The following is a 25,027-nucleotide window of genomic DNA, read 5'->3' on the forward strand; positions in this document are numbered from 1 at the left end:
TTACTCCCTTGCCAAGTAGTATTTTTGTGAGCTAATAGGACACTCCTCTCCACTGCCGTCCGCCGCAAAGCAGGGACTGACTTGGTTTTTGACAAGTAGAAAGGCATATTGTAAGCTTTCTCAGACACTTGACTTTAACCATTACCAACTGACAGCAATACTTGCCGACATCATCTCACCTTGCTTGCGGCATATCAGATTGCTGGAGGGGGAAGTGCTTCACTTTCTCCTTCAGATGCACAGCTAAACTGAACTTGAATTAACCAGCGGTGAAACTTTCTGCGTGCCCTACAGCTCCTTTCTGGGACTTCAGATTTTGAGAGATATAGGACTGAAAAGGAGAATTTTATACCTTCTCTGAGTCTGGAAGGACGGACATTCCCCTAAAGTGGCTAAGGCGGTGAAGGGCATAAAGATTGGAAGTCAGGCCCACAGCAGCCCGAATTATTCCGGATTTTTCTAGCTAAGCTTTGCTGAGCAGGTGTGAGCCAATTACATATTCTTTCTCCCCCCACCTCCCCCGCCCATGGCTTGGATTACGTAGGGATTCTACGTATCCTTTAACCTCAAGCAGAGAAGCCTGAGAGCTACGAGGGCTGGTCCAGATGTTGTAGTTATTCTACCTGCCAGGGCAACCTCCCACGGGGGTTGGCCCTGGTAGATTCCTGAGGATCAATTGGATCAGCGTTTTTCTTTCCCAGGGACCCCGAAGTTAGAGCATCCCAGCATGGCTTGGACAGGCAAAGCTAAGGGGTCCCAGGCTTGCTCAACTGCTAGGGCCACGAAGGGGCCTTGAGTGCCGTTTAAAGTGACTAGGCTCTGCCTAGGCAGTCAGGACACTCTTGGTTTTAACTCCGATTCAGTAGGTTTTCCCCAAGACTCAGTTTCCCTTTCCTGTGGGATATAAAATCTTCCTTTCTTGCTCCTCCACAGCTCATCTCCTACTGTCTGCCTCACGGTGCGGTGTGGGGTGCATCCATTCGCCCGGTAAACCCTCAGGCCCCCGGGGCGCTGGGATGCCAGCAGCTGCCCCCCACAGCGCTGCAGGCACCAGCGAAATGCGCTGCGCCCCCACGCACCCCGCCGGGGGCCGAGGTGGGCGTGACTGAAAAGCGGGCGCACAGGGCCCACATCTGGCCACCTCGGCCTCGGCGGGCTGCGGCTGCTCCCCACTCCTCCGCCCCACTAAGTTCCTCGCGGCCGGAACGCACAAAAGGATGTTTCAGGGCGGAGTTTCCCATACCCCGCAGCCTTCCCCGGATGCCTCCTTCCCGGCTCGGAGTTGGAAGGGTTTCCTCAGGGCTCTCATTTCCTGCAGCCCGGCGCCTCCAGGCGGGCCAGATCTCGTCTCTGCAGCCTCCCCTCGGCCCGCGCCCATTCCCCGCCCCCAGGAGCCGGATCCGGACGCTCCCGGGTGCAGCCGCCCTCTCCAAGGCAGGGCGTGGCCGGGCCCTCCCCGCCTGGTTCCCGCCCGCCGCCGTTCGAGTCCTCAGCCGAGCCAGGGCGGGGGCCAGGGGAGCTCAGCGCCAGCAACGGCGGGGGAGGAGGGCCCGGGCGCCCTCCCGGGCCGCGCGGCGCCGGCCGGCGGTGCAGTCGCGCGCTTGCCGCCAGCGAAGCCATTGGCTCGGCGCAGTCACCCCACGCGGGGCTGCCGCGGCGGCCGCCGCGGATTGGCGCGCGGGCGGGCAGGCACCGGGGCGCGCGCGGGCGAGTGCGTGCCGCCCCGAAGCCCCGCCGTTTCGGGGTCCCGCCCCTCCCCCCGGCCGCGACGACCATCCCTCCATTGTCCCCGCGTGGCCCAGGCCGCGTCTGGGGCCGACGCCAAACCCGGTCCCCACCGCCCCGGCCCGAAGAAAGCGCGCGAAAGGCGCGCTCCCCGCGCGGGCGCCCGCGCCGCCTGCCGCCAGCCGCCCCCGGCCGCTCACTGCCGCATTTCGCGCTCTCGCGCCGCGCCCCGCCCCACCGGCCCAAATTTGCATATTCCAGGATCGCGGCCAATCGCTGCTCGTCTCTCTCGAAGCGGATGGCTTTTGCCTGAGAGGAAAGGGAGTGGCTGGCGGCGCATGCGCCACGGTGGCCGACTTGAACCGAGGCTTTTATTGCTGTAGTTTATTTCCACCCCCTTCCCTCCTGTTTCTCTCTCTCCCTCTCTCTCTCTCTCTTTTTTTTTTTCCGCCCTAGCTGGGGCTGTGTTGGAGGAGAGGAAGAAAGAGAGACAGAGGATTGCATTCATCCCTTACGTTCTTGAAATTTCCTAATAGCAAGACCAGCTAAGCGGTTGCACCTTTTTCAATCTTGCAAAGGGAAAACAACAACAACAACAAAAAATAAACCCGAGTCCCCTTCCCGGCAGTTTTTGCCTTAAAGCTGCCCTCTTGAAATTAATTTTTTCCCAGGAGAGCGATGTCTTATCAGGGGAAGAAAAATATTCCACGCATCACGGTGAGTTTGGTACTTGGGAAATCTGCGGTCGGCCAGTCACCTTTTGTAGCACAGAAGGTCTAAGGAATTTTTAAAAAGGAGGGGAAAGGAGAGGGACCGAACTTTTTTTTTTTTCTTTCTGTTGCTAACGGAGGCGATGGTGATGGTGGTGGTGGTTGTGGGAGATGCAGTGAGTGATCCAGGATTAGAAGTCGCATCGTTTGCAAGGCATTAAACAGGAGCGCGAGTGCACGAAGGTAGCCTTAGGTAGCGCGCCAGACCCGGTCTATCTTTTATTGTCAGTGAGAGATGCTGCAGCGCCGGCCTGCGGGGTGCAAGCAAATGGATGCCAGATTGAATATGCATGCCTGGAGCTCGGATATTGTTCTCTGGGCTGCGTGCCGCGAGGCTGGACTCCTCCAGCAGCGGTGGGGAGATGGGGACTTGGATCCTCCCCGGGTCTTCCGCCCCCTCCCAAAAAGGGCTTTCTGGAGCCTTCTCCAGGTCCTTGGAAAAAGGAGCAGGTTTGAGCCCGAAGGCGTAATGACAGCAGAGGGATGCTGAAAAGGGCAGGGTGTACCGGAATGGTGTGGAAACGGGAAGGAAAAACAGGGACGAAGTGATGAGCAGAGGAGGAAGGCGGGGGGCCAGGCGGGGGCTTCTTGTTGGCCAGGAACCGGTTTTGAGTGCCGTCCCCGGTTTTCTCGCTCTGTAGCTCGGGGCCGGGGCCCTGGCGGGGATTCGGGCTCGTTTTCGCGTCTCTTTTCCGCCCCTTCTGCCGCCCAGGAGGCGTCCGTGTTGGCGCATACAAAGCGGGCTGCAGGGTGGGCGCGGGGACCGCGGCGAGCCGCCGGGCGCTAATGGCGCTGCGCGACGCGGGAGCAGATGGCCCGGCCCCGGCCAGACAATGATCGCGGCGGCCGGAGAGCTCGGCGCGTTGCTGGGGCCTGGACTTGTTGGTTTGCAAACCACGGGGAAAACGTCTGTGCCGTTAGGGATGCCTCAGAGATCAGCACTGGTCTTGCTCCCACCTCTCCCCTGCTCCCGCCCTCTCCCCATCTTTTCCTGGAAAAATTCGTGCGTCCTATTCTTTCCATCCCCAGTGAAATCCCAGGGACGGGGGAACGCCAGGGAAATTCATTGTTATATAAGGATGTGCAATCGCAACCGGCCAGCTGATTCCCGGGTAGAACCCAGGACTGAGGCAGAGATCGAAAGAGTCTTTTAAAACAGTCAGGATATGTTTTTAGGGCTGGATATAGGGACGCGCTTTGGCTCTGGTTTTCTCTTTAGCCATGGGCACCCGGGCTTCCTCTTCGTGCACAAGGGCACACCCATCCGCAGGAGAGAGAAGGAGAGCAAATGCACAGGGGAGGGGGCGTGTGCTCGGAGGATTTTCTAGGATGAGCTGAAGAAGGGCGCTAGCTTCTTGAAGGTAAAAGACCCAAGATCCCAAAGGGCCGGGCACGGGGCACCCACCCTTGTGTGTTCACGGCGCTGAAGGAAGGGGTGGTGACTCTGGGGAGGGAGGATGGAGAGCAGATTTGCAGCAAGCCTCAAATAATTTGCTGTCTTCGTGAATGAACAGGCAGCTTCATTTTGACAGTGTGGGGAGAAAAAAAAAAAGCAAACAATCAACAAGACTTTTTTTTTTTTTAAAGAGCGCCCCCCCCCGCCCCCATCCTTTAAAAAATCTGGTTGCATTATCATAGGACCTATAGCATGATATTCCTCCCTCCCTCACCACTGGCAGTCTCTTATGTAAGAGCCTTCTGGAAGGCACTAGAGTGAACGGGGGTGTGGTGTTTCACTTTTTTTCTTGACATCATGTTGGCTCGGGGTATTCGCAGTGATGATTCGGGCAGGTACCACAGTGACTGTGGAGGCAGGAGGTGAAGGGTGAGGCCTCTCCTTGCCTTCCAGGTGATGTTTATTCCATGGAAGCTTAGAGGTCTGGGAGGGAGGTGGAGATCATTGTAAACAGAGGACAAGTGCACTGGTTTGGGTGACCTGGGCAAGTGGCCTAATCTCTTTGAGCCTCAGTTTCCTTATGTGTCATGGGAATAGACACATCCACCTCACAGATTTCTTTCGAGGCTCTGATGGCATGATGTGTCCAGCAGGGCTTTGTAAAGGTCTTTACACTTACCTTATACAGGTACAGGAATTATTGTTGGCTGTTCTCCCTTGGCTTTCCAAAGTCTACGTCAGGATCAAGGACCCTGCAGTGTACAAAATTAAAATGATCTTATTGGTTTTCAGTATGTTAGAGAGACAATAAATACTTTATGAACTAAGGTGTGTGTATTTGTGTAAAATTCTCTTTTCCCCTTGCTCTCTAGTAGCTTATCTCTTTTTTAAAGATTTTCTATGATTTCCTTTTCTTATTAACTGCTAAAGAGAGATAGCACTTGCCGAGAATATTGTTTCATAACTGAATTTTGAGTTAACTGTTGCCAAAAGAATTAAATTCTTTAATTAAATTAAAAAGGCAATGTATGGTTCGGCTTGCAAGGTTTAAGCCCATTCTGGATAATACAGGTGCATATTTACTGAACACGCAATGCTAGCATTCCCTTCCATTTGCTAGCATTTGCAATAACGATGAGTCATAATGTAGCATTTCTGTCACATTCTCAGCCTTTATCTGCTGCTTGTCCGTTATTTTTTTTTTGCATAAATATCACCGGTTAAAATATAAGTGCATCAGCAATCTGTAGTGCATTGCATCTTAGAATTTGCTATCTCTTGTACTTATTCATGGGAGTTTCTTAACAGCCTAGTTAAAATGGCAAAAATGGCGTATTTTTTGTAGTCTTTTCCCTCCCTTTTTGCTATACTTCCTGTGATTTACCTCAAAGATAAATGCAAATATAAAGGACATACTGAATGGAAACCTTGCTGTGGTTGAATCCAGTGTGTTTGTGTGGTATATCCTGTGACAGCAGACTTTTTGGTCAATTGTGCTTGACGCAGTCTTTCCAAGACATGGCCTTCCTATATGTGGGTATTTTTTGTTTGTTTGTTTGTTTTTAAATTGAGGTTTAGCCAACAGCCATTTAAAAAAGTACTATTTTTTTTTTGAGCTGGAGTCTTGCTGTGTAACCCAGGCTGGAGTGCAGTGATGTGATCTCGGTTCACTACAACCTCCACCTGCTGCTTCAAGCAATTCTCCTGCCTCAGCCTCCCAAGTAGCTGGATTACAGGTGCCCACCACCACGTCCAGCCCAGTTTTTGTATTTTTAGTAGAGATGGGGTTTCACCATGTTGGCCAGACTGGTCTCAAACTCCTGACCTCAAGTGATCCGCCCGCTTCGGCCTTCCCAAGTGTTGTACAGGCATGAGCCACTGCACCCGGCCCTGTCTTCCTTATGTGAATTAATTTTCACTGCTTTTTTTTTTCTTTGGAGTTCAATATCTAATTGAAAGAGATGGTTCGTTTATCTAGGATAAGCTTTCCCTGTGTGTTCTGACTCATCAGGTGATGAATACGTTGCCACATACAGGCTTACCTTTGTCACTGAACCTTTCCAAAATGGGCTTATTTTGAACATCACTTTTGAATAGTGAAAATGTATCCTTAACTCATATATCTTAGCACCTGTTTCTCACAGGTCAGTTACGTGTTGTGACCTTACTACCTCTTTGTTTCAGAGCGATCGTCTTCTGATCAAAGGAGGTAAAATTGTTAATGATGACCAGTCGTTCTATGCAGACATATACATGGAAGATGGGTTGATCAAGTAAGTGTAACTCATGATATACAGATGTATTTGAACACTTTCCAGGCTTTCCAAGTATTAGCTACCATTAGCATCCATAGTATCAAACTTCAGGAACATCAGAGAGTGACCAACTTAGTATCTGTTTTAAATGGGTTTTGATTGGTGGTAATTAGTGAGTTTGAAAACTCAAATTTAGGGAATTCAAAGCAACAATTAATGTACACCCATTGCATTATGTATTATGTAATTTACTATTTTTAACTGAGGTGATATGATATCTTTTTGTTGCCAGCTCAGATACTTGGTTTGTGATATGTTGAGTGTATTAAAGGTTTTCCTAGAATGTAGTTGTTTGGGTTGGATTGCCCAAAGAATGCAAATGTGAAAGACAGTCTCCTCTATTAAGACAGCACGTCTGCTTTCTTCATCAAGAATCCAAGTTGGAGGGGCCAAAGAAAGACACCAAGTTAATTACCAAGTAATACAGACAAATTACTGCCTAAATCCTGAGGGAATTTTAGGTTTTATTCTACGTGGCAACTAGTGCAAATAAGACTGCCCTTGTGTTTATTGTGTTAGTGTTACAAAGGAAAAGCAACAGGGCAGTTCCTGAGTTTGGGTATTTTTGGACGCCAGAGGGTTAAGGAAGCTAAGTTCATTCCAGTATCCTCCTGCCCTTCCTACTGGGGCAGCTCCCTGGGCTCTGGAGAAATAGCACATCTGTTTAAAGACAAACACTGCAGCCAGTGACAGCTTTTAAATAAGCAGCATTCATCAAGGGATAGCTTTAAACCGGTCCAGAGGAGTGGAAAACTGGAGTGGCCTGGGAGCTCACACCCAGATTTACGAACCTAAAATAGATTTTAACATTTCCACGTTTAATGTTTTCTCCATGTGTGTTTGCTGTGACAGTCTCAGCTGCAGGCTCTCAAATGCCATGACTTTCATGTTCCATTTTCCCCCAATTATAAGACGGCACGATCTGGTCTGGTAGAACAACACTGGCCCAGAAGTGTGCAGGCCTGTGTGCTATTTTTACTCATCACTAATTTGTTCTAGAACTTTATCGACTTCTCCTAGATTAATATTCCTTTAAAAAAATTGGTAGAATGATGTAAAAATATTTTTTAAAAATTGAAACTGAATCATGTCCCCCAACATAGTGAATATTCATTTTTCTGCCTTTTTAAATTATATTTCAGCTGGTAGCTTTTTCATTATCTGAATAACTGAACACACGCTTCCAAAATTTTAAATCATTGCAATCATAGTGTTCACTTTTTTTTTTTTTTGCTTTGTTTTGTTCTACCTCACCCTTCCACCCCTATTTTCCCTCTGGTGAAAAGGATATGATAAAAATAAATGTTCGCAAAGTACAGCCAGGTCTGGAGAAACTTGCTATAGGATAATTAGCTCAATTGCAGGTGTTGTGAAGAAAGTTTAATGACAGTTTTTAGAAATACCCTGGGGGCTTGTTATCATTTGATCTTGGGGGGGTTTCTTGGGAACAAAATGTCTTTGAGTGGGGCCTCTGGTGCCTTATTTAACTTTTGCTTTCTAGTATACTCTGCATTGCCTCTTGCTGGGGGATAGGAGTATATAGTGTTTTTATTATGAATCATGACAATGATCTGAAAAGCTCACAGCACAGAGCGGAGGATAGTTTATAGGTTAGTGAAAGTAACTGTCAGATCCCATTTGAGTCCACGATTCATTTACAACCCTTATCACCAACCCTGTTTATTTAGGCAAATAGGAGAAAATCTGATTGTGCCAGGAGGGGTGAAGACCATCGAGGCCCACTCCCGGATGGTGATCCCTGGAGGAATTGACGTCCACACTCGTTTCCAGATGCCTGACCAGGGAATGACGTCTGCTGATGATTTCTTCCAAGGAACCAAGGCGGCCCTGGCTGGGGGAACCACCATGATTAGTAAGAAGTTTAAAAATCATCATTGCAGTGCTTAGGAAGTGTGAGAGTTTGCAAATAAGTCTGTGCTGTTTGATTCTCTTCTTCCAAAACTTGCTGTCCTGAGCCACAGTTCAATCTACCAAATAAGGTGGTGAGGATGTGTTAACCATTTGTCTTATTTATTTATGCTCATTTTCTGTCAAATTTTAAGTTCTCCCATTGAACTGGAGAGTATGTTTCTAAGGAGTTTTGATAAGATGAATGTTTTCTTGCTTTCTCTCCATGTGGACTTTTGTCTTTCCTGACCCCAAAATGTGGTTTTGAAAACACGGCATTTGAAGTCATCTTCAGCGCCACCAACTTTAAGCCATCGAGCATAAGTATTTGATTGTGATTTTTAGAAAAATTCCTAAGAGCGCTTCTTTTTAGAATGAGGATGGGATGCAAATAATAAAATGTTGAAGCAGAAACTCCTATTCCTCTGATATGAAAATCAAATGGAGGCGATAGTCTCTAGGCTGGGTTTAACATAAAAGGAATTAGACAGCCCTGCCTGGAGGGGAACCCCCAGATATTAATTGTCTTTTAGATATGAAAATTGCTGGCACCCACAGTTGGGTGCCCCTTATGTATTGCTCCAAGGACTTTGTGCCTTTTTTTTTTTTGATACAGAGTTTTGCTCTTGTTGCCCATGCTGGAGTGCAGTGGCGCGATCTGGGCTCACTGCAACCTCCCCCTCCCGAGTTCAAGTGATTCTCCTGCCTCAGCCACCCGAGTAGCTGGGACTATAGGCATGCACCACTATGCCTGGATAATTTTGTATTTTTAGTAGAGATGGGGTTTCCCCATGTTGGTCAGCTGATCTTGAACTCCCGACCTCAAGTGATCTGCCCACCTTGGCCTCCCAAAGTGCTGGGATTACAGGCGTGTGCCACCGTGCCTGGCCGCTTTGTGCTTTTTGTTTAACCAAATCTGAACTGTATTCGCAGCACTGTGACACAGCACACATAGTATTAAGAGTTTGCTTGTGAACTGCCAGATTCCAGCATGCCCACTGATTGTCCTTTTGACAAATGTCATTTTGTTTTTGAGGAGGTGGGCAAGCTGCACAGTGGCCTGTCAGATACATATTTTTTAAAAAAAGGATTGCATCCAAGAGTGAAAGTCAACATGGAGTCCGTCATATATGAAAAGCTAACCGTTCAGTTCAGAAGAGGGTCTGAGTAGAAAGAACTTAGCTATTTCTGCTATAGAAAAACCTTTCTTACTGGTTATTTTTCCTAGTGGTGGTCTTTTTGCATGTGGTTTTGGGGTCTATCTGGAAGCTGCTTTTCTATCTTGCCTGAGCTAGAGGAATGTTGCCCTGCCATCCCCTCTTAGTCTGAATTCCTCTGCATTTTAAATCACAACTCACCCTCTGGTGTTCTCTCCGTCCTGGTCTTCAGGGTCTCTGAAGCATCAGGAACAGCCTTCTCCTGTTTCAGCTTTCTTGGCACCACTGAGAAAAACCTCCAAGTGTAAGCCTTGCGACTTGTGTCTTGCTGCATACGTTGCCCTCTAACCTAGTGGGTGCCATTTTCCAGGGATGTTGGGGGGACCTTTCATTCTCACCTGGGGAGAGCAGAGCCTGCACCTTGTCAGTTGCTGGGGAATCACTGGCACCTGTGGGCGTTTCTGCCTCTCCTCCAGGGTGGGCTGTGGAGAAACACTTGGACTTAGAGAAGCTTAGACTGTTTGAGTGTCAGCTGGGAAGGCCTAATCAGGGTGATCATCTGCCTCGGTTTGGAGTTCACAGGGAGACCCCTGCAGGCCCCTGGATTGGTCACAAAGAGTCGATAAGCCATTAAAAACAATATTTCTCTGGCAGGACGCTGTGGTTCATGCCTGTAATTCTAGCACTTTGGGAGGCCGAGGCGGGTGGATCACTTGAGGTCAGGAATTTGAGCCTAGCCTAGCCAATATGGCGAATCTACTACAAATACAAAAATTAGCCAGGCATGGTGGCGTGCTCCTGGAGTCCCAGCTACTCGGGAGGCTGAGGCAGAAGAATCTTTGAACCCGGGAGGCAGAGCTTGCAGTGAGCTGAAAGTGCACCACTGCACTCTATCCTGAGCAATAGAATGAGATTCCATCTCCAAAAAAAAAACGAAAAAATTCTCGTGTGAATGGTCAGTGTCATCTATCACTGGAGAGGGAAATGCCCCCAGCCAGGAGTTAGGAGTCTGGAGTGCTGGCCCCCTTCTGACACTGACTTGCTGTGTAACCTTGAGTCACTACCCTACTCCATGCTCTAGCTGTGCGTCTGCAGTGAGGGATTTGCACTAGGTGACCCTGGAAGTCCTTTCCAGCCCCCTACATTCGTCCATTCACTGAAACTCATTCACTGAAACTCAGAGAGATTTTGCCTCTAATCAAATACACTTTGCTCAGCAGATACAGAAAGGCCCTGTTTGCTCTCACACTTGCTGGAAAGAACCCCTCAGCCCACCATCTCCTGTCCTGCGTTCCTGGATCTGCCTCTTCCCTCCACACGCTCATCCCGTGCTTTGGCCCCCGCTCTTGTTTTTGACTTTCCTGCCTTCCCTTTGCTACCACAGAAGCATCGCCTTCTTGCCACCACCCTGAATTTCTCTTCCCCCTCAGCGGCTGTGGCCTTCTTTCCATTCATCCAGATGGGTTCCTTCTGTTTAGGGATGAGGGACATCCCCCTCTGAGTGCCGCACCTGGCCCAGGGAGCTCGGAAGAGTCAGCAGATGGCCTTATGGGCAGGTGGTCCAGAAGGAGGAGTGACGAGTCTGACCGCCTGCTCTGCTTCTTTGGCCAGAGTGCTATGGCATTTGCACGGAGGCTGTGTGATGCAATCCGGCGATAGAGTGGGGCATCCAATGAGCAAACCTCAAGGAATGAAAGTCATCAGAGGGGGCAGTGTATGGTTAGCATTGTGACCCCCAAATGCCATTGCTTCTATAGTCTGGGAAAAGTACTAACTACTCTTACAAATAACCACCTGCAGGGGTTACTGACCCCCGTAGAATTTCTGCTAGCCTGCCTTTCCCCGGGGGAGGGAATGGTAATAATACAGATGAGGAACTGAGGAATTGTTTTCCTTTTTCTGTTTGCTGGTCATATGTTCCGCATTGCTTTAAGTGAGTGAGTCCTGAGATTTGCTTCACAGAGAAGGAGGCCTTGCAAAGAGAAATAGCTTAATACCACTTCATTGGCACATGTGACCTGCTGCTTTCTTTGACTTAATGTATTGAGTCCAGAAAGAAATGCTTAGGGCACTTTGGAAACTTCACAGGCCCACTGCTGCTTGCTAAAATAAACAATTGAAGTGAATTGGTACAAGAATCTCCCTCTTCCTCCCAACTGCCCCTGGCCCCACCCCTGGGCACTCCACCCTCTGGCCTTCTCCAGACCATGTCACCATGTCACCTGCCCTCACAGGTAAATCCTCACCTGCCTCCCTGCTGGGTCTGCATTTCCCAAGTCACAGGCCCTGGGGGCTCCTTTCTGTCTGAAATGGTGCTGCATGTAGAGGAAAACACAGCCAAATATTCTCAGTTTAAAAAAGGAGATGGCATGTCAGCAGCAGAAGATAATATTATTGCCATTAAACAGAGCCTGCTATTGAGAATCGCACAATGAGATCTTTATGAGGAGGACTCAGTGTGGAGCAGGGGGAACGTCCTTTGCCCTTTCCACCCAGTGGTGGGTGGGCAGAGACGGCAGACATACCCTGCAGGCGGCATCCAGACCGACTGAGGGCTTGCGGGGGCAGCCGCATTGCTGCTGGAGGAAAACCCTGCGGACTTCCCAGGGCCTTCATCGTCATTTGAGTTTAGGATCCCAGAGTTTCCAGCAAGCAGCTGGGAACAGTTACCTCTGTTTTATAGAGGGGAAGACTGAGGCCAGAGGGACAGACATGACTTGCCAACACTTACCCTGTGCGTCGGTGCAGTTGGCCAGGTGTGGAACATACACCTGTAGCTCTGGCCTCGATGCTTGCCATAGGCCACCTTTGCTCTCAGCCTCAGTGGCCTCATCTGCAAAATGGGACAAGTTTTGACAGAGGTGGACTGTGGTGGCACCACAACAGCATCTGCCCAGTACTGAGCACTCCCACGTGGTAGCTATTGTCATTCCATCCTTGCTGGGTACTGGCACCCTCCCATCTCTCGTACACTGAGCTCTACTCTCCCCCGCGCAGCCCGAGAAACAGGCCCCAGCTGCTGGAGAGCTTGGCCTGAGCATTCACTGAGAGCGGGCGCTGTCCGGGCATGGCTGGCGGACTGTGTGCTTTGTGTGTTGCTTCTATGGGCTGCATCTTGAAACATTACACTTCCTGGGTCTCACCTTACCTGGTTAAAGTAGCAAATCTGCTGGTGGGGCCTGGGACCCTGTATTTGAATCTGGTGCTTGGGGAGCTGTTTGAAAGCATGACTTTTAGGGGTCCATGCTGGATCTGCACACTTTGGATCTCCAGGCCTTGGGAACCACTGCTCTAAATGTCATTTCTGCTCATCTGAACTCCAGGCTTTTCCTAGAGGATGTGCACTCTCAGGCACAACACACCCAGCAGGCTCCCTGGTCCCCGGGCAGCACCGCACAGCAGAGATGGGGATTGGACTCTAGCAGGGAGGAGGAGGGGAGGTGCTGCTGCCGCAGGGCTGGAAGGGGCCTCCCTCCTGAGCACCAGCCTTGTCACTTCTCCTTTGGCTGTGGCTCCCTGGATGTGCATCAGGCACCTCCATCCAACTGTCCCTGGTCGGACTCCCTGTCTGCTCCCTGCCGCTTTTCCAGTGCCCAGTCCTGGAGAGGGCTCCTTCGAGGTCGTGCTGGCGGTATCTGCAGAGTCACCCTGGCATCTTCATGTCCTCGTGCTGCCTCAAGTTGCTTTCATCTCTGTGTTACCTCTTGCACTCATTCCCTTACCCACACGGATTTGACTTTTGTCACCTCTTCCTGGATTTTGGCCCTGATCCTCTGAGGAGTCTCGCTGTCTGTCCCCCACCTCCTGCCTCTCACCAGGCTGTTTTTCTGGCGCAGCTTTCATTGTGCTGCCTTCTTCCTCTGAGGCCTTTAGTGACTCCCTCTTGCTCCGAGAATCAGCCCAAGTATCAGAGCCCTCCGCGACATGGCCTATTCCTGCTGCCCCAGCCCAGACTTGCGTTGTCATCTCAGCCAGGGATGCCCTCCCTTTCTTTCCCTGCCTCTAGAAGCTTCGTCACCCTTGGTGGCCCAGCCTGGGTGCTCCCCATTCACTGATCTCCTCCTGTGATGTGTGGCTGCTGTGTAGCCCCTTCGCAAATGTTGGGCTTTTATCCCACAGCCCAGGTGGCATTCAGCCTTGCATGTGGTTCAATCAAGGGCCCCTCTGTCTCCTACATTTTCCTATTCCCTGCCGCCTGGGCAGCCTTACTCCTCAGAGTCACTCTGCTAATGCCCATGGGTGAATGAATGAATGAATGAATGAATGAATGAATGAATACACTAATGAGACTTGATTTCCTGCTTCCTCTGAGTGATGCCAAGAGACTTAGTGTCACGAGGAGGGAGGAGGGTTTAGGTATCCAATGTGGGCTGTGTTCACCCTGGTGGAAGCAGCCGCTTGCTCAGCAGTGGCTCCCTCTGTAGCCCCAGCTCCCTGAGTCCCTGTGGTCAGCTCTGGCCGTGGTGGGGAGGGTGGCAGGAAGGGGAGGCCCAGAGCCCAGGCATGGCCTGTGGTTCTGGATGGGACAGCTCCCTCTGTCCGGGCTGTTCTTTAGAAGGGGGTGGGAGCAGTAGCTCTCTCATTGGTCCTCTTGCGAGAGAGCCTGCTCTCCAAGTACAGAGGGTCACAACGTGGAGAAATCACATGATCCCGACACCACGGTGGACCCAGGAGTCATTCCCCCAAGGCCCTTGGGCTTGTCCCAGCTCTTCCCAGTGAGCCTCCCCGTGGAGGCAGGAGGGCTGGGAGGAAGGCGAGGTGGCTTCCTGAAGGGACGTGGCTCCTGAGTGTCACTGCGGTACATCCACGGCTTGTCATTTGTTCATCCATGTGGCATTTGGGTTGCTCCCTCCTTATGGCGAGTACACATGTGTGAACCCATGCACACACTGTAATATGGATGTGTCTGTAATTGATACTTTGATTATTCCCTTTGCAGCACTCATTTGACTTGGGTTAGAAAGTGTTTACAAAAATGCCTGACCACATCAGACCCAAGTTTCAAAGTCCAGGACCAAAGTTGTTGCCACAAAATCTGCCTGTGGCCTGGCGATTAGAAAGCCACGTTATCCAGTGGGCCATTGGTGTGGGCTGGTTCTCCGGGCTCTCCCCCTCGTCCCCTCAGTTCCCACATGGTTGAGGTCACACATTTCTCCTGAGGACACGGGTGCCCTCTGCAAGTAGACGCTGGGGGCCTGGGTCCACTCAGGTGTCACTGTGTGAATCTCGGCCTTCAATGGCAGGACTGGAAGAATCCATCCGCCCCCTTGGCATAGTTTGGGCTGATCTAATGCCTGGCACTGAGCAGAGCGGAGGGATCTCCTAATGCCTGGTGCAGTACAGAGGAGGAATGACGGAGCCTCCTGAGAGACAGCACAGCTCTTCCCAAAGGTCCAGCACGCACACTTTACCAAATGCTGTTCTCATGAAGGGAGTCATTGGGTTGGGCTAGCCAGGTAGGCTGGGTAGGCCTGTGGGGGTTAGGGACTTCTAGGCCCTTCCAGAAGCAAGGGCATCCCTGAGTGGGTGTCTAGACCCTGTTTCATGGACATTGTGGCAGTTTTCATAATATCCCAGGGTTTCTTGCCCCTGCCGGGCCCTGGGAGCTGGCAGTTACGGTGCTGGAAATGAGCCTGACTCACTGGGGTGGTGATCTTCCACCCCTTCAGGTGCCTTCTTCCCAGTTCTGACTCTGCCTATGGGTGTTGCACATGGAGCCTGGAGAGTCGCAGCACTGGGTGTTTCCCAGTGCTTGGGTCGTCTGACTTGCCCTAGAGCTGGGTCGTACAGACTATAGGGAACTTCCTGTTGATCCCGCTGGCCTGATTGACAGCTGGAGCCAGGAGTGGAGGTGGGGCCCGTGGGAATGCCAAGCTCTAGGAAGGTCTGCCTGACCTTTAGATGTGAGGGTCAGGCATTCAGTGGTTGCATCTCAGGGTTCCTCATTGCCAGATGAGAGCTTCCATGACACACATGTCCGAGGGTGCCCTTGTCCTGTGTCCTGGCTGAGTGAGCTGGGCAGAGACTTCTGAGGACAGCAATTGTGTCCTCTCCATTTTTCTAAGGCCCCCACATGCCCGGAGCTGGCTGTGTGGGCAGCCGGAGAAGCTGCCCAATGAGTCTGATGGGAGCCAGACCCGTTACTCCTTCTACGCACAATAGTTTTAGCGTCATTGTCCTGGGGCAACCCGTTCTCATGTGAAACCTTGTGTGGAACCCCCTCCACCTGAGACATGAGACTGATGAATGCAGAACTGCTCTGATTGGAATGGTGGGTGGCGGGTGGGCTGTGGGGGAGCCCAGATCCTCTCCGCTTTCTCTTTGTCATCCCCCCATGGCAGCCCCTCTGCCTCTGGAGAATCCCAGAGCTTGGGGAAGCACAGGATGGAAACCACCCCACCCTGGCACTGCCTCCCCCTCTGCCTACCTTCCCTGCAAAGCTTGCAATGCGACTGGTCCTGGTATAGCCTCCATGTTGAGTTGTAGGGGAAAGGGTGTTCAGTAAGCAGGTATATACCCACGGAGTCGCTTAAGAAAACACCTAACCACACTGTAAGTTTTCAGTAGTTTCATTTAATATCTCTCTGTCTGTTCAAGACAGGAACCAGGGTAGAGCACCTGTTTCATTTTCCCTGCCTAGGTTTGGATTGGTTTTCTTAGCTTTTTATGACAGCCCATAATAGGTGAGCATTCTGCCCGTCTTTAAAAAATTAATGGTGCAGAGAGTTTTATTTATTTATTTTTTAGAAATGGTGTCTCACTCTATCACCCAGGCTGTAGTTCAGTGTTGTGATCACAGCTCACTGCAGCTTTAAACTTCTAGGTTCAGACAATCCTCTTGCCCCAGTAGTTGGGACTGCAGGTGGGCACCACTACACCCTGCTAATTTTTTATTTGTTAGTAGAGATGGGGTCTTGCTATGTTGCCCAGGCTGGTCATGAACTCCTGGCCTCAGTCGATCCTCCTGCCTTGGCCTCCCAAAGTGCTGGGATTATAGGCGTGAGCCACTGTGCCTGTTTGGTACATTAGCTTTTTTTTTTCTTTTTTTTGAGACGGAGTTTCACTCTTGTTCCCCAGGCTAGAGTGCAATGGCGCAATCTTGGCTCACTGCAACCTCCACCTCCCAGTTACAAGCCCTTCTCCTGTCTCAGCCTCCCAAGTAGCTCAGATTACAGGCATGCACCAACATGCCCAGCTAGTGTTTTTGTATTTAATAGAGATGGGGTTTCACCACGTTAGTCAGGCTGGTCACGAACTCCTGACCTCAGGTGATCCCTCCGCCTCGGCCTCCCAAAGTGCTGGGATTACAGGCGTGCGCCACCGTGCCCGGCCGGTACATTAGTTTTAAAGGGAAAATTGACTGTGGGTGGCCAAGGGATTTGTGTTTTCTGACTTAACCATCCATGGCTCTGACCCCAAGTCACCCATTAAGGGCTGTTTCTCTCTTTTTTTTCCCTCTTCCTCCCCAAGCTGACCTTTCTCTTTCTTCTTAAGAAGTGATTACTGATTTCTTTGGGTTTTGAGGGTTCTGTCTTTGACTCTCTGTGATTGTTGGGTGAAGCCATTTGCTCAAATTCTTTGCTTTTAGAGCGTCTTAACTGCCATGGTAATGATAAAGGGGAGTGACAGTGAGTAGAAATTAGAGTTCTTTCTGGTTAACCCATTTGGGAGGTAGCTTTCTTTGAATATGACTAAGTGTTCCCCTAATGACAGAGGGGATGTTGCTGGGGGTTGGGTCGCGGCGGCTGAGGCTGCTGTCCAGTTAAGGGAATTTTGCAATGAGCTAGGGCAGTGGTTTAAAAACCATGACTGCACATTAGAATCCCCTGGGGAGTTGTAACAAAATGCAGAGACCAGACCTTCTGACTGAATTGTTCTAGGTGGGCCTGGAATTGGTCATTTTGAAAGCCTCAAGGTGATAGCTGGGATTGAGAATCATGGATCTCAGTTCTTGTTCTGATAGTTGGACTTCTGTTGAAACCGAATGAATGTCTGCCAAGATTTTCCAAAACTCAGAGCTGCCCTCTGCTCCCTGTTCCCTGCTCTGTCCTGTCCTCTTCATGGAGGGAGTGGGATAACACTGTTGTGATCTGGCCAGGGTGGATTCTACAGCCAGATGCTCCCCAGAAGCTTAACCATGGAGGGGCTGAGCTAATTGTCACTAGAAAGAGCCTCCTCCTTCAGTTGCTGTCCTTGGTGTTCAGGAAGGTTTTACTTGGCTAATTCCCTAAAAGGGCACTGGTTAGGACTTGGAGTAAGTGGTGGTGAGCAGGAGCAGGGCTGGCTGCTGGGACGGGGTGGGTGCGAGGGGCAGAGGGGAATTGGAACGTGGACTGCTGTCCACAGCCTGTGGCCACCTGCTGTGCTGGTTTCCCTGAGAAAACCCTACTGTCTTTAGGTTGAATCTGTAGTGTTTATGACCTAATGACTCTCTAATGATAGGTCAGGACTGGAATCTTTCCTTGTGGGGAGCCTGTGAGACAAAAATCAAAAGGGCCTGATAATAACATAGAATCACAGACTCTTAAGGCAGCCATGCACCTCCTTCCCAGCCTCCCTTCCATAGCCGGCACAGTTTATTGGACCAGGCTTCAGAGGATGGGATTGTAAGTAACTCAACAGGACAGGGATGGGAGCGCCCCAAGAATCAGATCTAAATTTAACTTCTCTTTCTAGAGCTTTCTGTTTGAGTGTGATCACCTAATGTGTTTCTAGATGGCTATTTCCACATCTGTAAAATGGAGACAACCAATTCTTATTTCTTAGGGCTATGGAAAACATGAGGTGTTTTGTGCCATACTGTTTAAAAGTAATCATCGTGACACCTTTGGAACACGTGTGAAAAGGTCTCCCTCTGTCTGTCTCACATCTGTCTATATCCATCTTTATCTTTCTGTCATCATCTCTATCTATCTATCTATCTATCTATCTATCTATCTATCTATCTATATTTATCTATCTAGCATGACCTGTGATAGGCGAATTCTATAGTCAGGTGGCCTCCAGAAGCTTACACAATGATCATCTACCAAATCTACCCTCTATCTATTTCCCTACCCTCCTATCATTTATCTATCTATATGTTGATATATATCTATGTAGTCTATATCTATCTTGATATGACATCTGTCTGTGCCTATGATCTATCATCTCTATTTAATCCATCATCTCTATATCTATTGATTATCTATCACTTACCTGTTTTATTTATGCTAATCGATCAGTAATCTATTAGCTTTCTAATCTACCTGTAGATATCTATTGTCTATCTAATCTATCAATTGATCATTCGTCTGTTCATCTTTCCTATACCAAAGATGCAGTTGCATGCCACCTGATTCCAGATGGGTTATCTCACTTCACTGTCACTTGGTGAGATCAGGAAGAGGTCTCCAGGATTGTTTCAACTTCAAGCCCATGTACATGAGTTTGCGTTTTGAACACAGCGGGAAAAACAGCGACGTATAAGAAGCTTTCTTATTGGCGGGCATGGTGACTTATGCCTGTAATCCCAGCACTTTGGGAGATCGAGGTGGGAGGATCACTTGAAGCCGCCCAGAGTTCAAGTCCAACCTGGGCAGCAAAGTGAAGCCTTGTCTCTACCAAATAAATACATAAATAAATAAAAATAATAAAAATTAAAAATTAACTGGGCATGGTGGTACATACCTGTAGTCCCAGCTGCTCAGGAGGTTGAGGTAGGAGGATTGCTTGAGCCCCAGAGTTTTGAGGGTATAGTGAGCTATGATTGTGCCACTGCACTTCAGCCTGGGAGACAGTGAGACCCCATCTTAAAAAAAAAAAAAAGATATAATGTAGCTTATAGGGCTTATAATTCTATAAGAAGACTTCTTATGCAAGAAAATAAAAAATTTACTTTTCGCTTTTTTTTTCCTCCTCCAAATAATCTCTGGAGAATTTAGAGCCTAATTTTTTTGACAACACATCTGGCCCTGCAAATGTAAAGCGGTGTTCCCAGAAAACAGCTCGTCAAATCAATAACTCTTACTATCTTTGAATTTTCAGCCTTTTTTGGAATTCAAATGAGGCCAATTTTATAAGTGTCCGTTGCTGTGCTGTTGAATTCAAGCTCCTCCATTTTTCATGGTGGATTCCTTGCGTTGTCTGCTAGGGGGGTTGCATTCCTTGCTGAACCAGACCTCCGCCCTCTTCCCTCCTGCCCTGCAGTTTGCTGAGCTTCCAGGCAGGGCTGCAGGGTCGTGCTGCTGGAAGTATTGGTGACAAATTCTTCCCCAGTGGGTGTTTCGGCTAAGGAAGCATTTAGTCATGTAGGGCCTACCATGCCTAGCAGTGCAGCGTGGGAGAGGCCTGGCAGAGGGCAGAGCTCTCTCCTCTCCAGCCGGGTGTGGCTGGTGGCTCCTTCCTCTTTTGTGGTGTCAAACCAAGGGATGGTATGGACCCAGCAGAACTGAAAGCAAAAGGAGGACCCATTATTAGCCAGTTCTGGCAGAGGCGAACAGCTTCTTTGTGTGGACAGGCACATCTCATGCCTTTTTGCTTCAGCTGGGAGTTTTTTGTTTTTTTTTTTTTTTACTGTTATTTATTTTGTGCCTTAGCTCATTAGCTGCAGAAATCACAGGGGATAAAAAAGCAGGTAGGACGGGTCCATCCCTAAGGCAAGGAGAGAGTTGAGTGAGGAAACTGTCCCTGAGGCCTTGACAGATATTTTGGAGCCAACTCTGAGCCCAGTGAGGGAGGACCTAATCTTTTGGAGGAAATGCAACTTTAGCTTCAGAGTTTTAAATGGAAACCGGGCAGAAAGCCACAGGTTGGGCATAGCCTTGGTGGCGTGTTGTTGTGTCACTTTACACAGTTAGAAGGGGGTTCGGCCTTCTTTGTAGGATGAATGTTTAGGTTCTTGTCCAAACGAATACACTTCTATATCCTACTAATAATGATTCCAGGACGGCAGTGCAAATCAGGGCTGTCCTAGGCAAACTCAGGCATCCATCATGCTAAAGCACATGTGTTGAATCCTCTTGTCCTCCAATGAGCGTGGGCAGGGGGTGACCCTAGCAGTTGCTCTCTGGACCTCTCCACAGGCCTGCCAGGAGTCATGGGCAGGAGTTGTGTGATTCCGTCCTTTTCACAAGAGGTGGTTGGAAGAAAGTGAGGAGTTTAGAGGGAGCAGATAATTGATATCATTTATTGGGAATTTGTGCAATGCAAGTCCTGCATACGCCATTTCTAATCCTTCCATCAACCCTGAAGATAGGTAGGCTTATCCTCCTGTTATAAATGAAGTAATGGGAAGTCCAGAGAAGTGAAATGACTTGCCTGAAGCCACAGAGCCTGCCAGTGCGAGGGCTGGGATTCCAATCCAAGCTCTGGGCCAATGACCCTGGCAGATCCCGGAATGTAAGAGGAACGTTTGCTTTATAGCAGTTAGACAGCCTGCTCGTGAAAGCTGCTTTGTGTCCAGCCTTGTGCCAGGTGCTTTACAACAATCCGAGACACAGCACCCACCTTGAGTTTGCCCTCAGGTACATGGCTCCTATCCATCCCGGAAGAACAGAAAGATTTTGGTGTTCAAGTTTTATCCTGCCCTTCTATCCACCTGTTACTTAAAAGTAGTTTTTCTGTAATATATGGGGAGAAAATGATCAGATATCATACATCTCCTACTAAGTGGGAGGCTGCACCCAGCATGGAAGATGCTCAGCAAGATGGTGGTATATTGGGTGTCTCTTGTCTACTGCAGAAGCCCTGGATTGATGCCCTAGATCTCCCCTTGCATCCCACAGGGGGATTTGGAGAACAATCAAGAGGAGTAACTGATGCCATGCATTCATCAACTGAACTTAATCCCTCTTCTGGGAGGCCCGGGAGCCTTCTTCCACGCAGGGCCAGATTGAGCTGATTTCTGTCACGTAGGCTGCTCCGAAGTTGCCTTGCCTTTGCCTGGCTCTCATCTTTTGCATTTCTCTGAATTGCTTTGGCATGGGCTTCTATGAGGTTCATTAGGCTTAGCACCTCCCATGTCTGCTTGGAAAACACCACGGCAGATGACATTTTTCTTTTCTTTTTTTCTTTTCTTTTTTGAGACAGAGTCTTGCTCTGTCACCCAGGCTGGAATGTAGTCCGCCTCCCAGGTTCAGGCCTTTCTCCTGCCTCACCCTCCCGAGTAGCTGGAACTACAGGTGTCCGCCACCATGCTCGGCTAATTTTTTGTATTTTTAGTAGAGACGGGGTTTCACCGTTTTAGCCAGGATGGTTTCGATCTCCTGACCTTATGATCCACCCACTTTGATCTCCCAAAGTGCTGGGATTACAGAGCCATTGCGCCTGGCGTGTTTGTTTTTTTGGTTGTTGTTATTGTTGTTGTTGTTGTTGTTTTTGAGGAAGGGCAGAGACAAGGAGGAAGATCAGACAATTTCTCAGAGTTGGAATTGTGTTCTGAGTATTGTTGTTCTCCTTTAGGGAGATAATCCAGGGAGAAACATGAGGTGTAATGGAAAGAATTTGAGGCCCAACCTTCTTGATGATGCATCTTCACGGAGCTGGGAGTCCTTCATGCCAGTGTCGACTCTGCTGCTTATTAGCTCAGGCTCCGTGCCCCACGGCTTGGTCCTGGTTTTCTCAATTGTCAGAAGTGCCTGGATCAGCGTGTCTTGCATAATAGGGTTGCTTTGAGGATCCAGGGAGGTGGTGGCCATGGCAGGGCTTGGACAAGTTACATGTATGGGGGAGTGGCCCCTTCACCCCGGTGTTGTTCCTGACAGTTGAAGCTTTTTACAATGACGTGTGGCCACTGGGGTATTCGAAGGGCTAAATTTGTTTTGTGGCAGTTGCCTTCAGCAGCCATCGCATTACATCATCTACCTCTTCTCGTGTTCTTCTGTCATTGAGAATCAATTAAAATGGTCAGCATTGCTATGAAATGGTTTATTTTTTTGTGGTTATTTTAGAGCTCCTCCTCTCCATCTCCTGAATTTCTTTTCCTGCTAAGCCTATTCAGCTCTGTTTTTTAGAGAGTACTTTCCCCCCTGCTCTGTGAAAACATATTTTCCATCTTAAAAAAGGAAGATTCATGTTGCTGTACTAAATGCTTCATGTTCTAGAATGTTAGTGCCAGCAGAAAGCACCAGGAGACACCCGATGTGCCCCCACCTTGGCGAGCACCTTTCCCCCCAGGCACAGCTCCTGCTTAGGGGAGATTCGAGGCATTTGATCATTTTCTCCCTTTAGCTTATAGCACAAGAGTACTTGGAAATAAAGATTGGCTCGCAGGGCAGGTTGAAGCTTTAACACCAAAATCTCTCCATTCCTTGTGGGTGGATGGGAGCCCGACAGCTGATTACAAGCTCTAGGTGAGGGGCGGATTTGAGACTTACACCTTGTTTATTGCAATCTTTCTTTCATTTTGCAGGGGGTGGGGGTGGGGGAATGAACACCCAGAAAGGGATGTGGCACTGGGGCAGGACGGGACTGCTTCTGTGCCTTTTCCCCACTGTGCGCATTTTTAGCTGGGCAAGTGTCGTGCATGTGTGTTTCGCTCACACCCAGCGGGACTTCCTTTCTTGTGAAGGAAGCTGTTTCTCTGTGGAAAAGCTCACTTTTCAGAGGAGAGCTGGAGAGGGCCTATTGTCCATCTTAGTGCTCAAATGTGAGTTTTCATTCCATGGCAAGTCTTTTAAATGAAAGATGGACCGGAGAATCTGATGTGTAGAAAAGAGAATCTGATGTGTAGAAAAGAAAAGAGAGGGAAAGTTCCCACTCTGCTGTATTTCCTGGGTCCTGTGGCTTGTAGGCATTTGGACTGTTTTGTCTTGGTTCTGAGAGAGTCAGATGATTCAGAAGCTGCGTTCTGCTGAACATTTCTGCCTTCTTGACAGAAATCCCCTATTTTTTGTTGTCCCCCTGGCAGGTAAAGGTGGCCTCTACTGACTCATAGGATTTCTGTCCATGATTGTGTCTGAAATGTCATTTTTTCTGGTTGTTTTCTCTCTTCACGTATTAGCTTGGCTCTTTCTTCTCCTCTTTGTCTTTAAGGTAATTTGCAAAGTACACTTTATTCTTGCTTCTCCTTAGAAATGTCATAAAGGATTTTCAAAGAAAGAAAATTTCTGAGTGAGAATATCTCCCTCCTTCCCCTCCCTTCCCTTCCCTCCCCTTCCCTCCCCTCCCCTCCCCTCCCTTCCCTCCCCTCCCCTCCCCTCCCTTCCCTCCACTCCTCTCTCCTCTTCCCCTTCCCCCTTCCTCCTTTCCTCTTTCTTTCTCCTGCTCTCTCTCTTTCTCATTTATGTTAGCTTACATGAGTATACTGACTCTAAAAATTCTTGATCACACTACTGCACTCCAGCGTGGGTAATAGAGCAAGACCCTGTCTCAAAAATAAATAAATAAATATTTAAAAAATCTTTAAAAAATTTAGATATGATTTGTATACCCTCAGATTCACTCTCTGAAAGTGTATAACTCAGTGCTTTTTAGTATATTCACAGAGTTGTGGAATCATCACTACTGTCTAATTTCAGAACATTCTTATCACCCCAGAAAGAAACTCTACCAACTACCAGCTACTCCCCATTTCCCACCTCTCCCCTTGCACCCCCTAGCCCATGGCAACCACTACTTCATTTCTATAGAGTTACCTGGACATTTCGTATAAATGGAATAATACAATATGTGGCCTTTTATATCTGGCTTCTTTCGCTTAGCATAATGTTTTCAAGGTTTATCCATGTTGTAATATGTCTCAATACTTAATGCCTTTTTATGGTCGAATAATACTACATTTATGGGTAGACCACATTTTGTTTGCCCATTCATCGATGGATGGCATTTGGGTTGTGTCCACTGTTTTGGCTATTGTGCATAAATAATGTACATTTGTGGACAAGCATTTGCATGGACGTATATTTTCTGTTCTCATTGTTATATATCCAGGAGTGGAATTGTGGGGTCATGGGGTCACTCTATGTTTAATTTTTTTTTGGCCATGTTACTGGCAAGTATGTTCAACTTTCTGAGCAACAGCCAGACTGTTTCCCAAAGCGGTTGTGCTATTTTACACTCCCACCAGCAGTGTGGGAGGGCCCCGGTTTCTTCGCATCCTTGCCAACATTTGCTATTGTCCGTCGTTTTGATTATAGCCAGGCGAGTGGGTGTGAGGTGCTGTGTCATTGTGGTTTTGATTTTAGGCTTTATTTTGAGGGCTGTGTACTCATTCACTGACTCCTAGTCACATTTATCTTGACCTGTGATGTGAGAACTTGGTTTGAGTGTGTTTTCCCCACCCTGCCCTGGCATATCTGGTGTGGCCAGTGCAAAGATGTTTGCAGAGATGAAAAAGAGTACCTGCAACCAGGGGTCCCCAGAAAGGCAGGCCTCTCAGCTCTCTCCACTGAGGACCCTTGAGCCCTCCCTCTAGGGGTCACCATTTGTGGCTGGCTAGAATGGCTACCTCCATTCCCTTGAGCCTGGCACTGCTTCTCCAGATTTGCTCTGATCTCACCGCGTGGCTGAGAGTAAGTTCTGTTTGGCTCCCTTTTGTGAGCCTTCTTCTTTCTGCTTCCTGATGGGGTGGGCAGGTAGGTGGTTCCATGCTGAGGAGGGAACTTGGCAGAGGCCCTGTTAGCCTCTTGCTCCAGTGTCACCCTTCTGACAGCACACAGCCTGTAGGGTCTAGGCACTCTCAGCCATGACGTGGACCATCTCCAGGGCCAGTCCATTCCTGCCGTTGATGGAGACTCCCTCCTGACCTCCAGACGGCAGAGGAATCAGAATAGTTTC

At 49.0% G+C, this 25,027-nt stretch overlaps 1 protein-coding gene across 2 annotated transcripts in view; it reads left to right on the top strand.

The window, feature by feature from the left end:
• The window catches only part of DPYSL2 (dihydropyrimidinase like 2), a 146,322-nt gene that overhangs the window by 63,091 nt on the left and 58,204 nt on the right, over positions 1–25,027 (top strand). The window contains exons 1-3 of one of the 2 annotated variants that reach the window (XM_007961978.3): positions 2,098–2,442; positions 6,076–6,164; positions 7,895–8,079. In XM_007961978.3, the coding sequence (XP_007960169.1) occupies positions 2,404–2,442; positions 6,076–6,164; positions 7,895–8,079 (313 nt within the window). In that variant the 5' untranslated portion in view covers positions 2,098–2,403. Of the gene's footprint in view, positions 1–2,097; positions 2,443–6,075; positions 6,165–7,894; positions 8,080–25,027 lie in introns of those variants that run through there. The other variant, XM_007961977.3, reaches the window with a different exon arrangement.

Source organism: Chlorocebus sabaeus, chromosome 8 (genome assembly GCF_047675955.1).
Source record: "Chlorocebus sabaeus isolate Y175 chromosome 8, mChlSab1.0.hap1, whole genome shotgun sequence".
Lineage (NCBI taxonomy): Eukaryota > Metazoa > Chordata > Mammalia > Primates > Cercopithecidae > Chlorocebus > Chlorocebus sabaeus.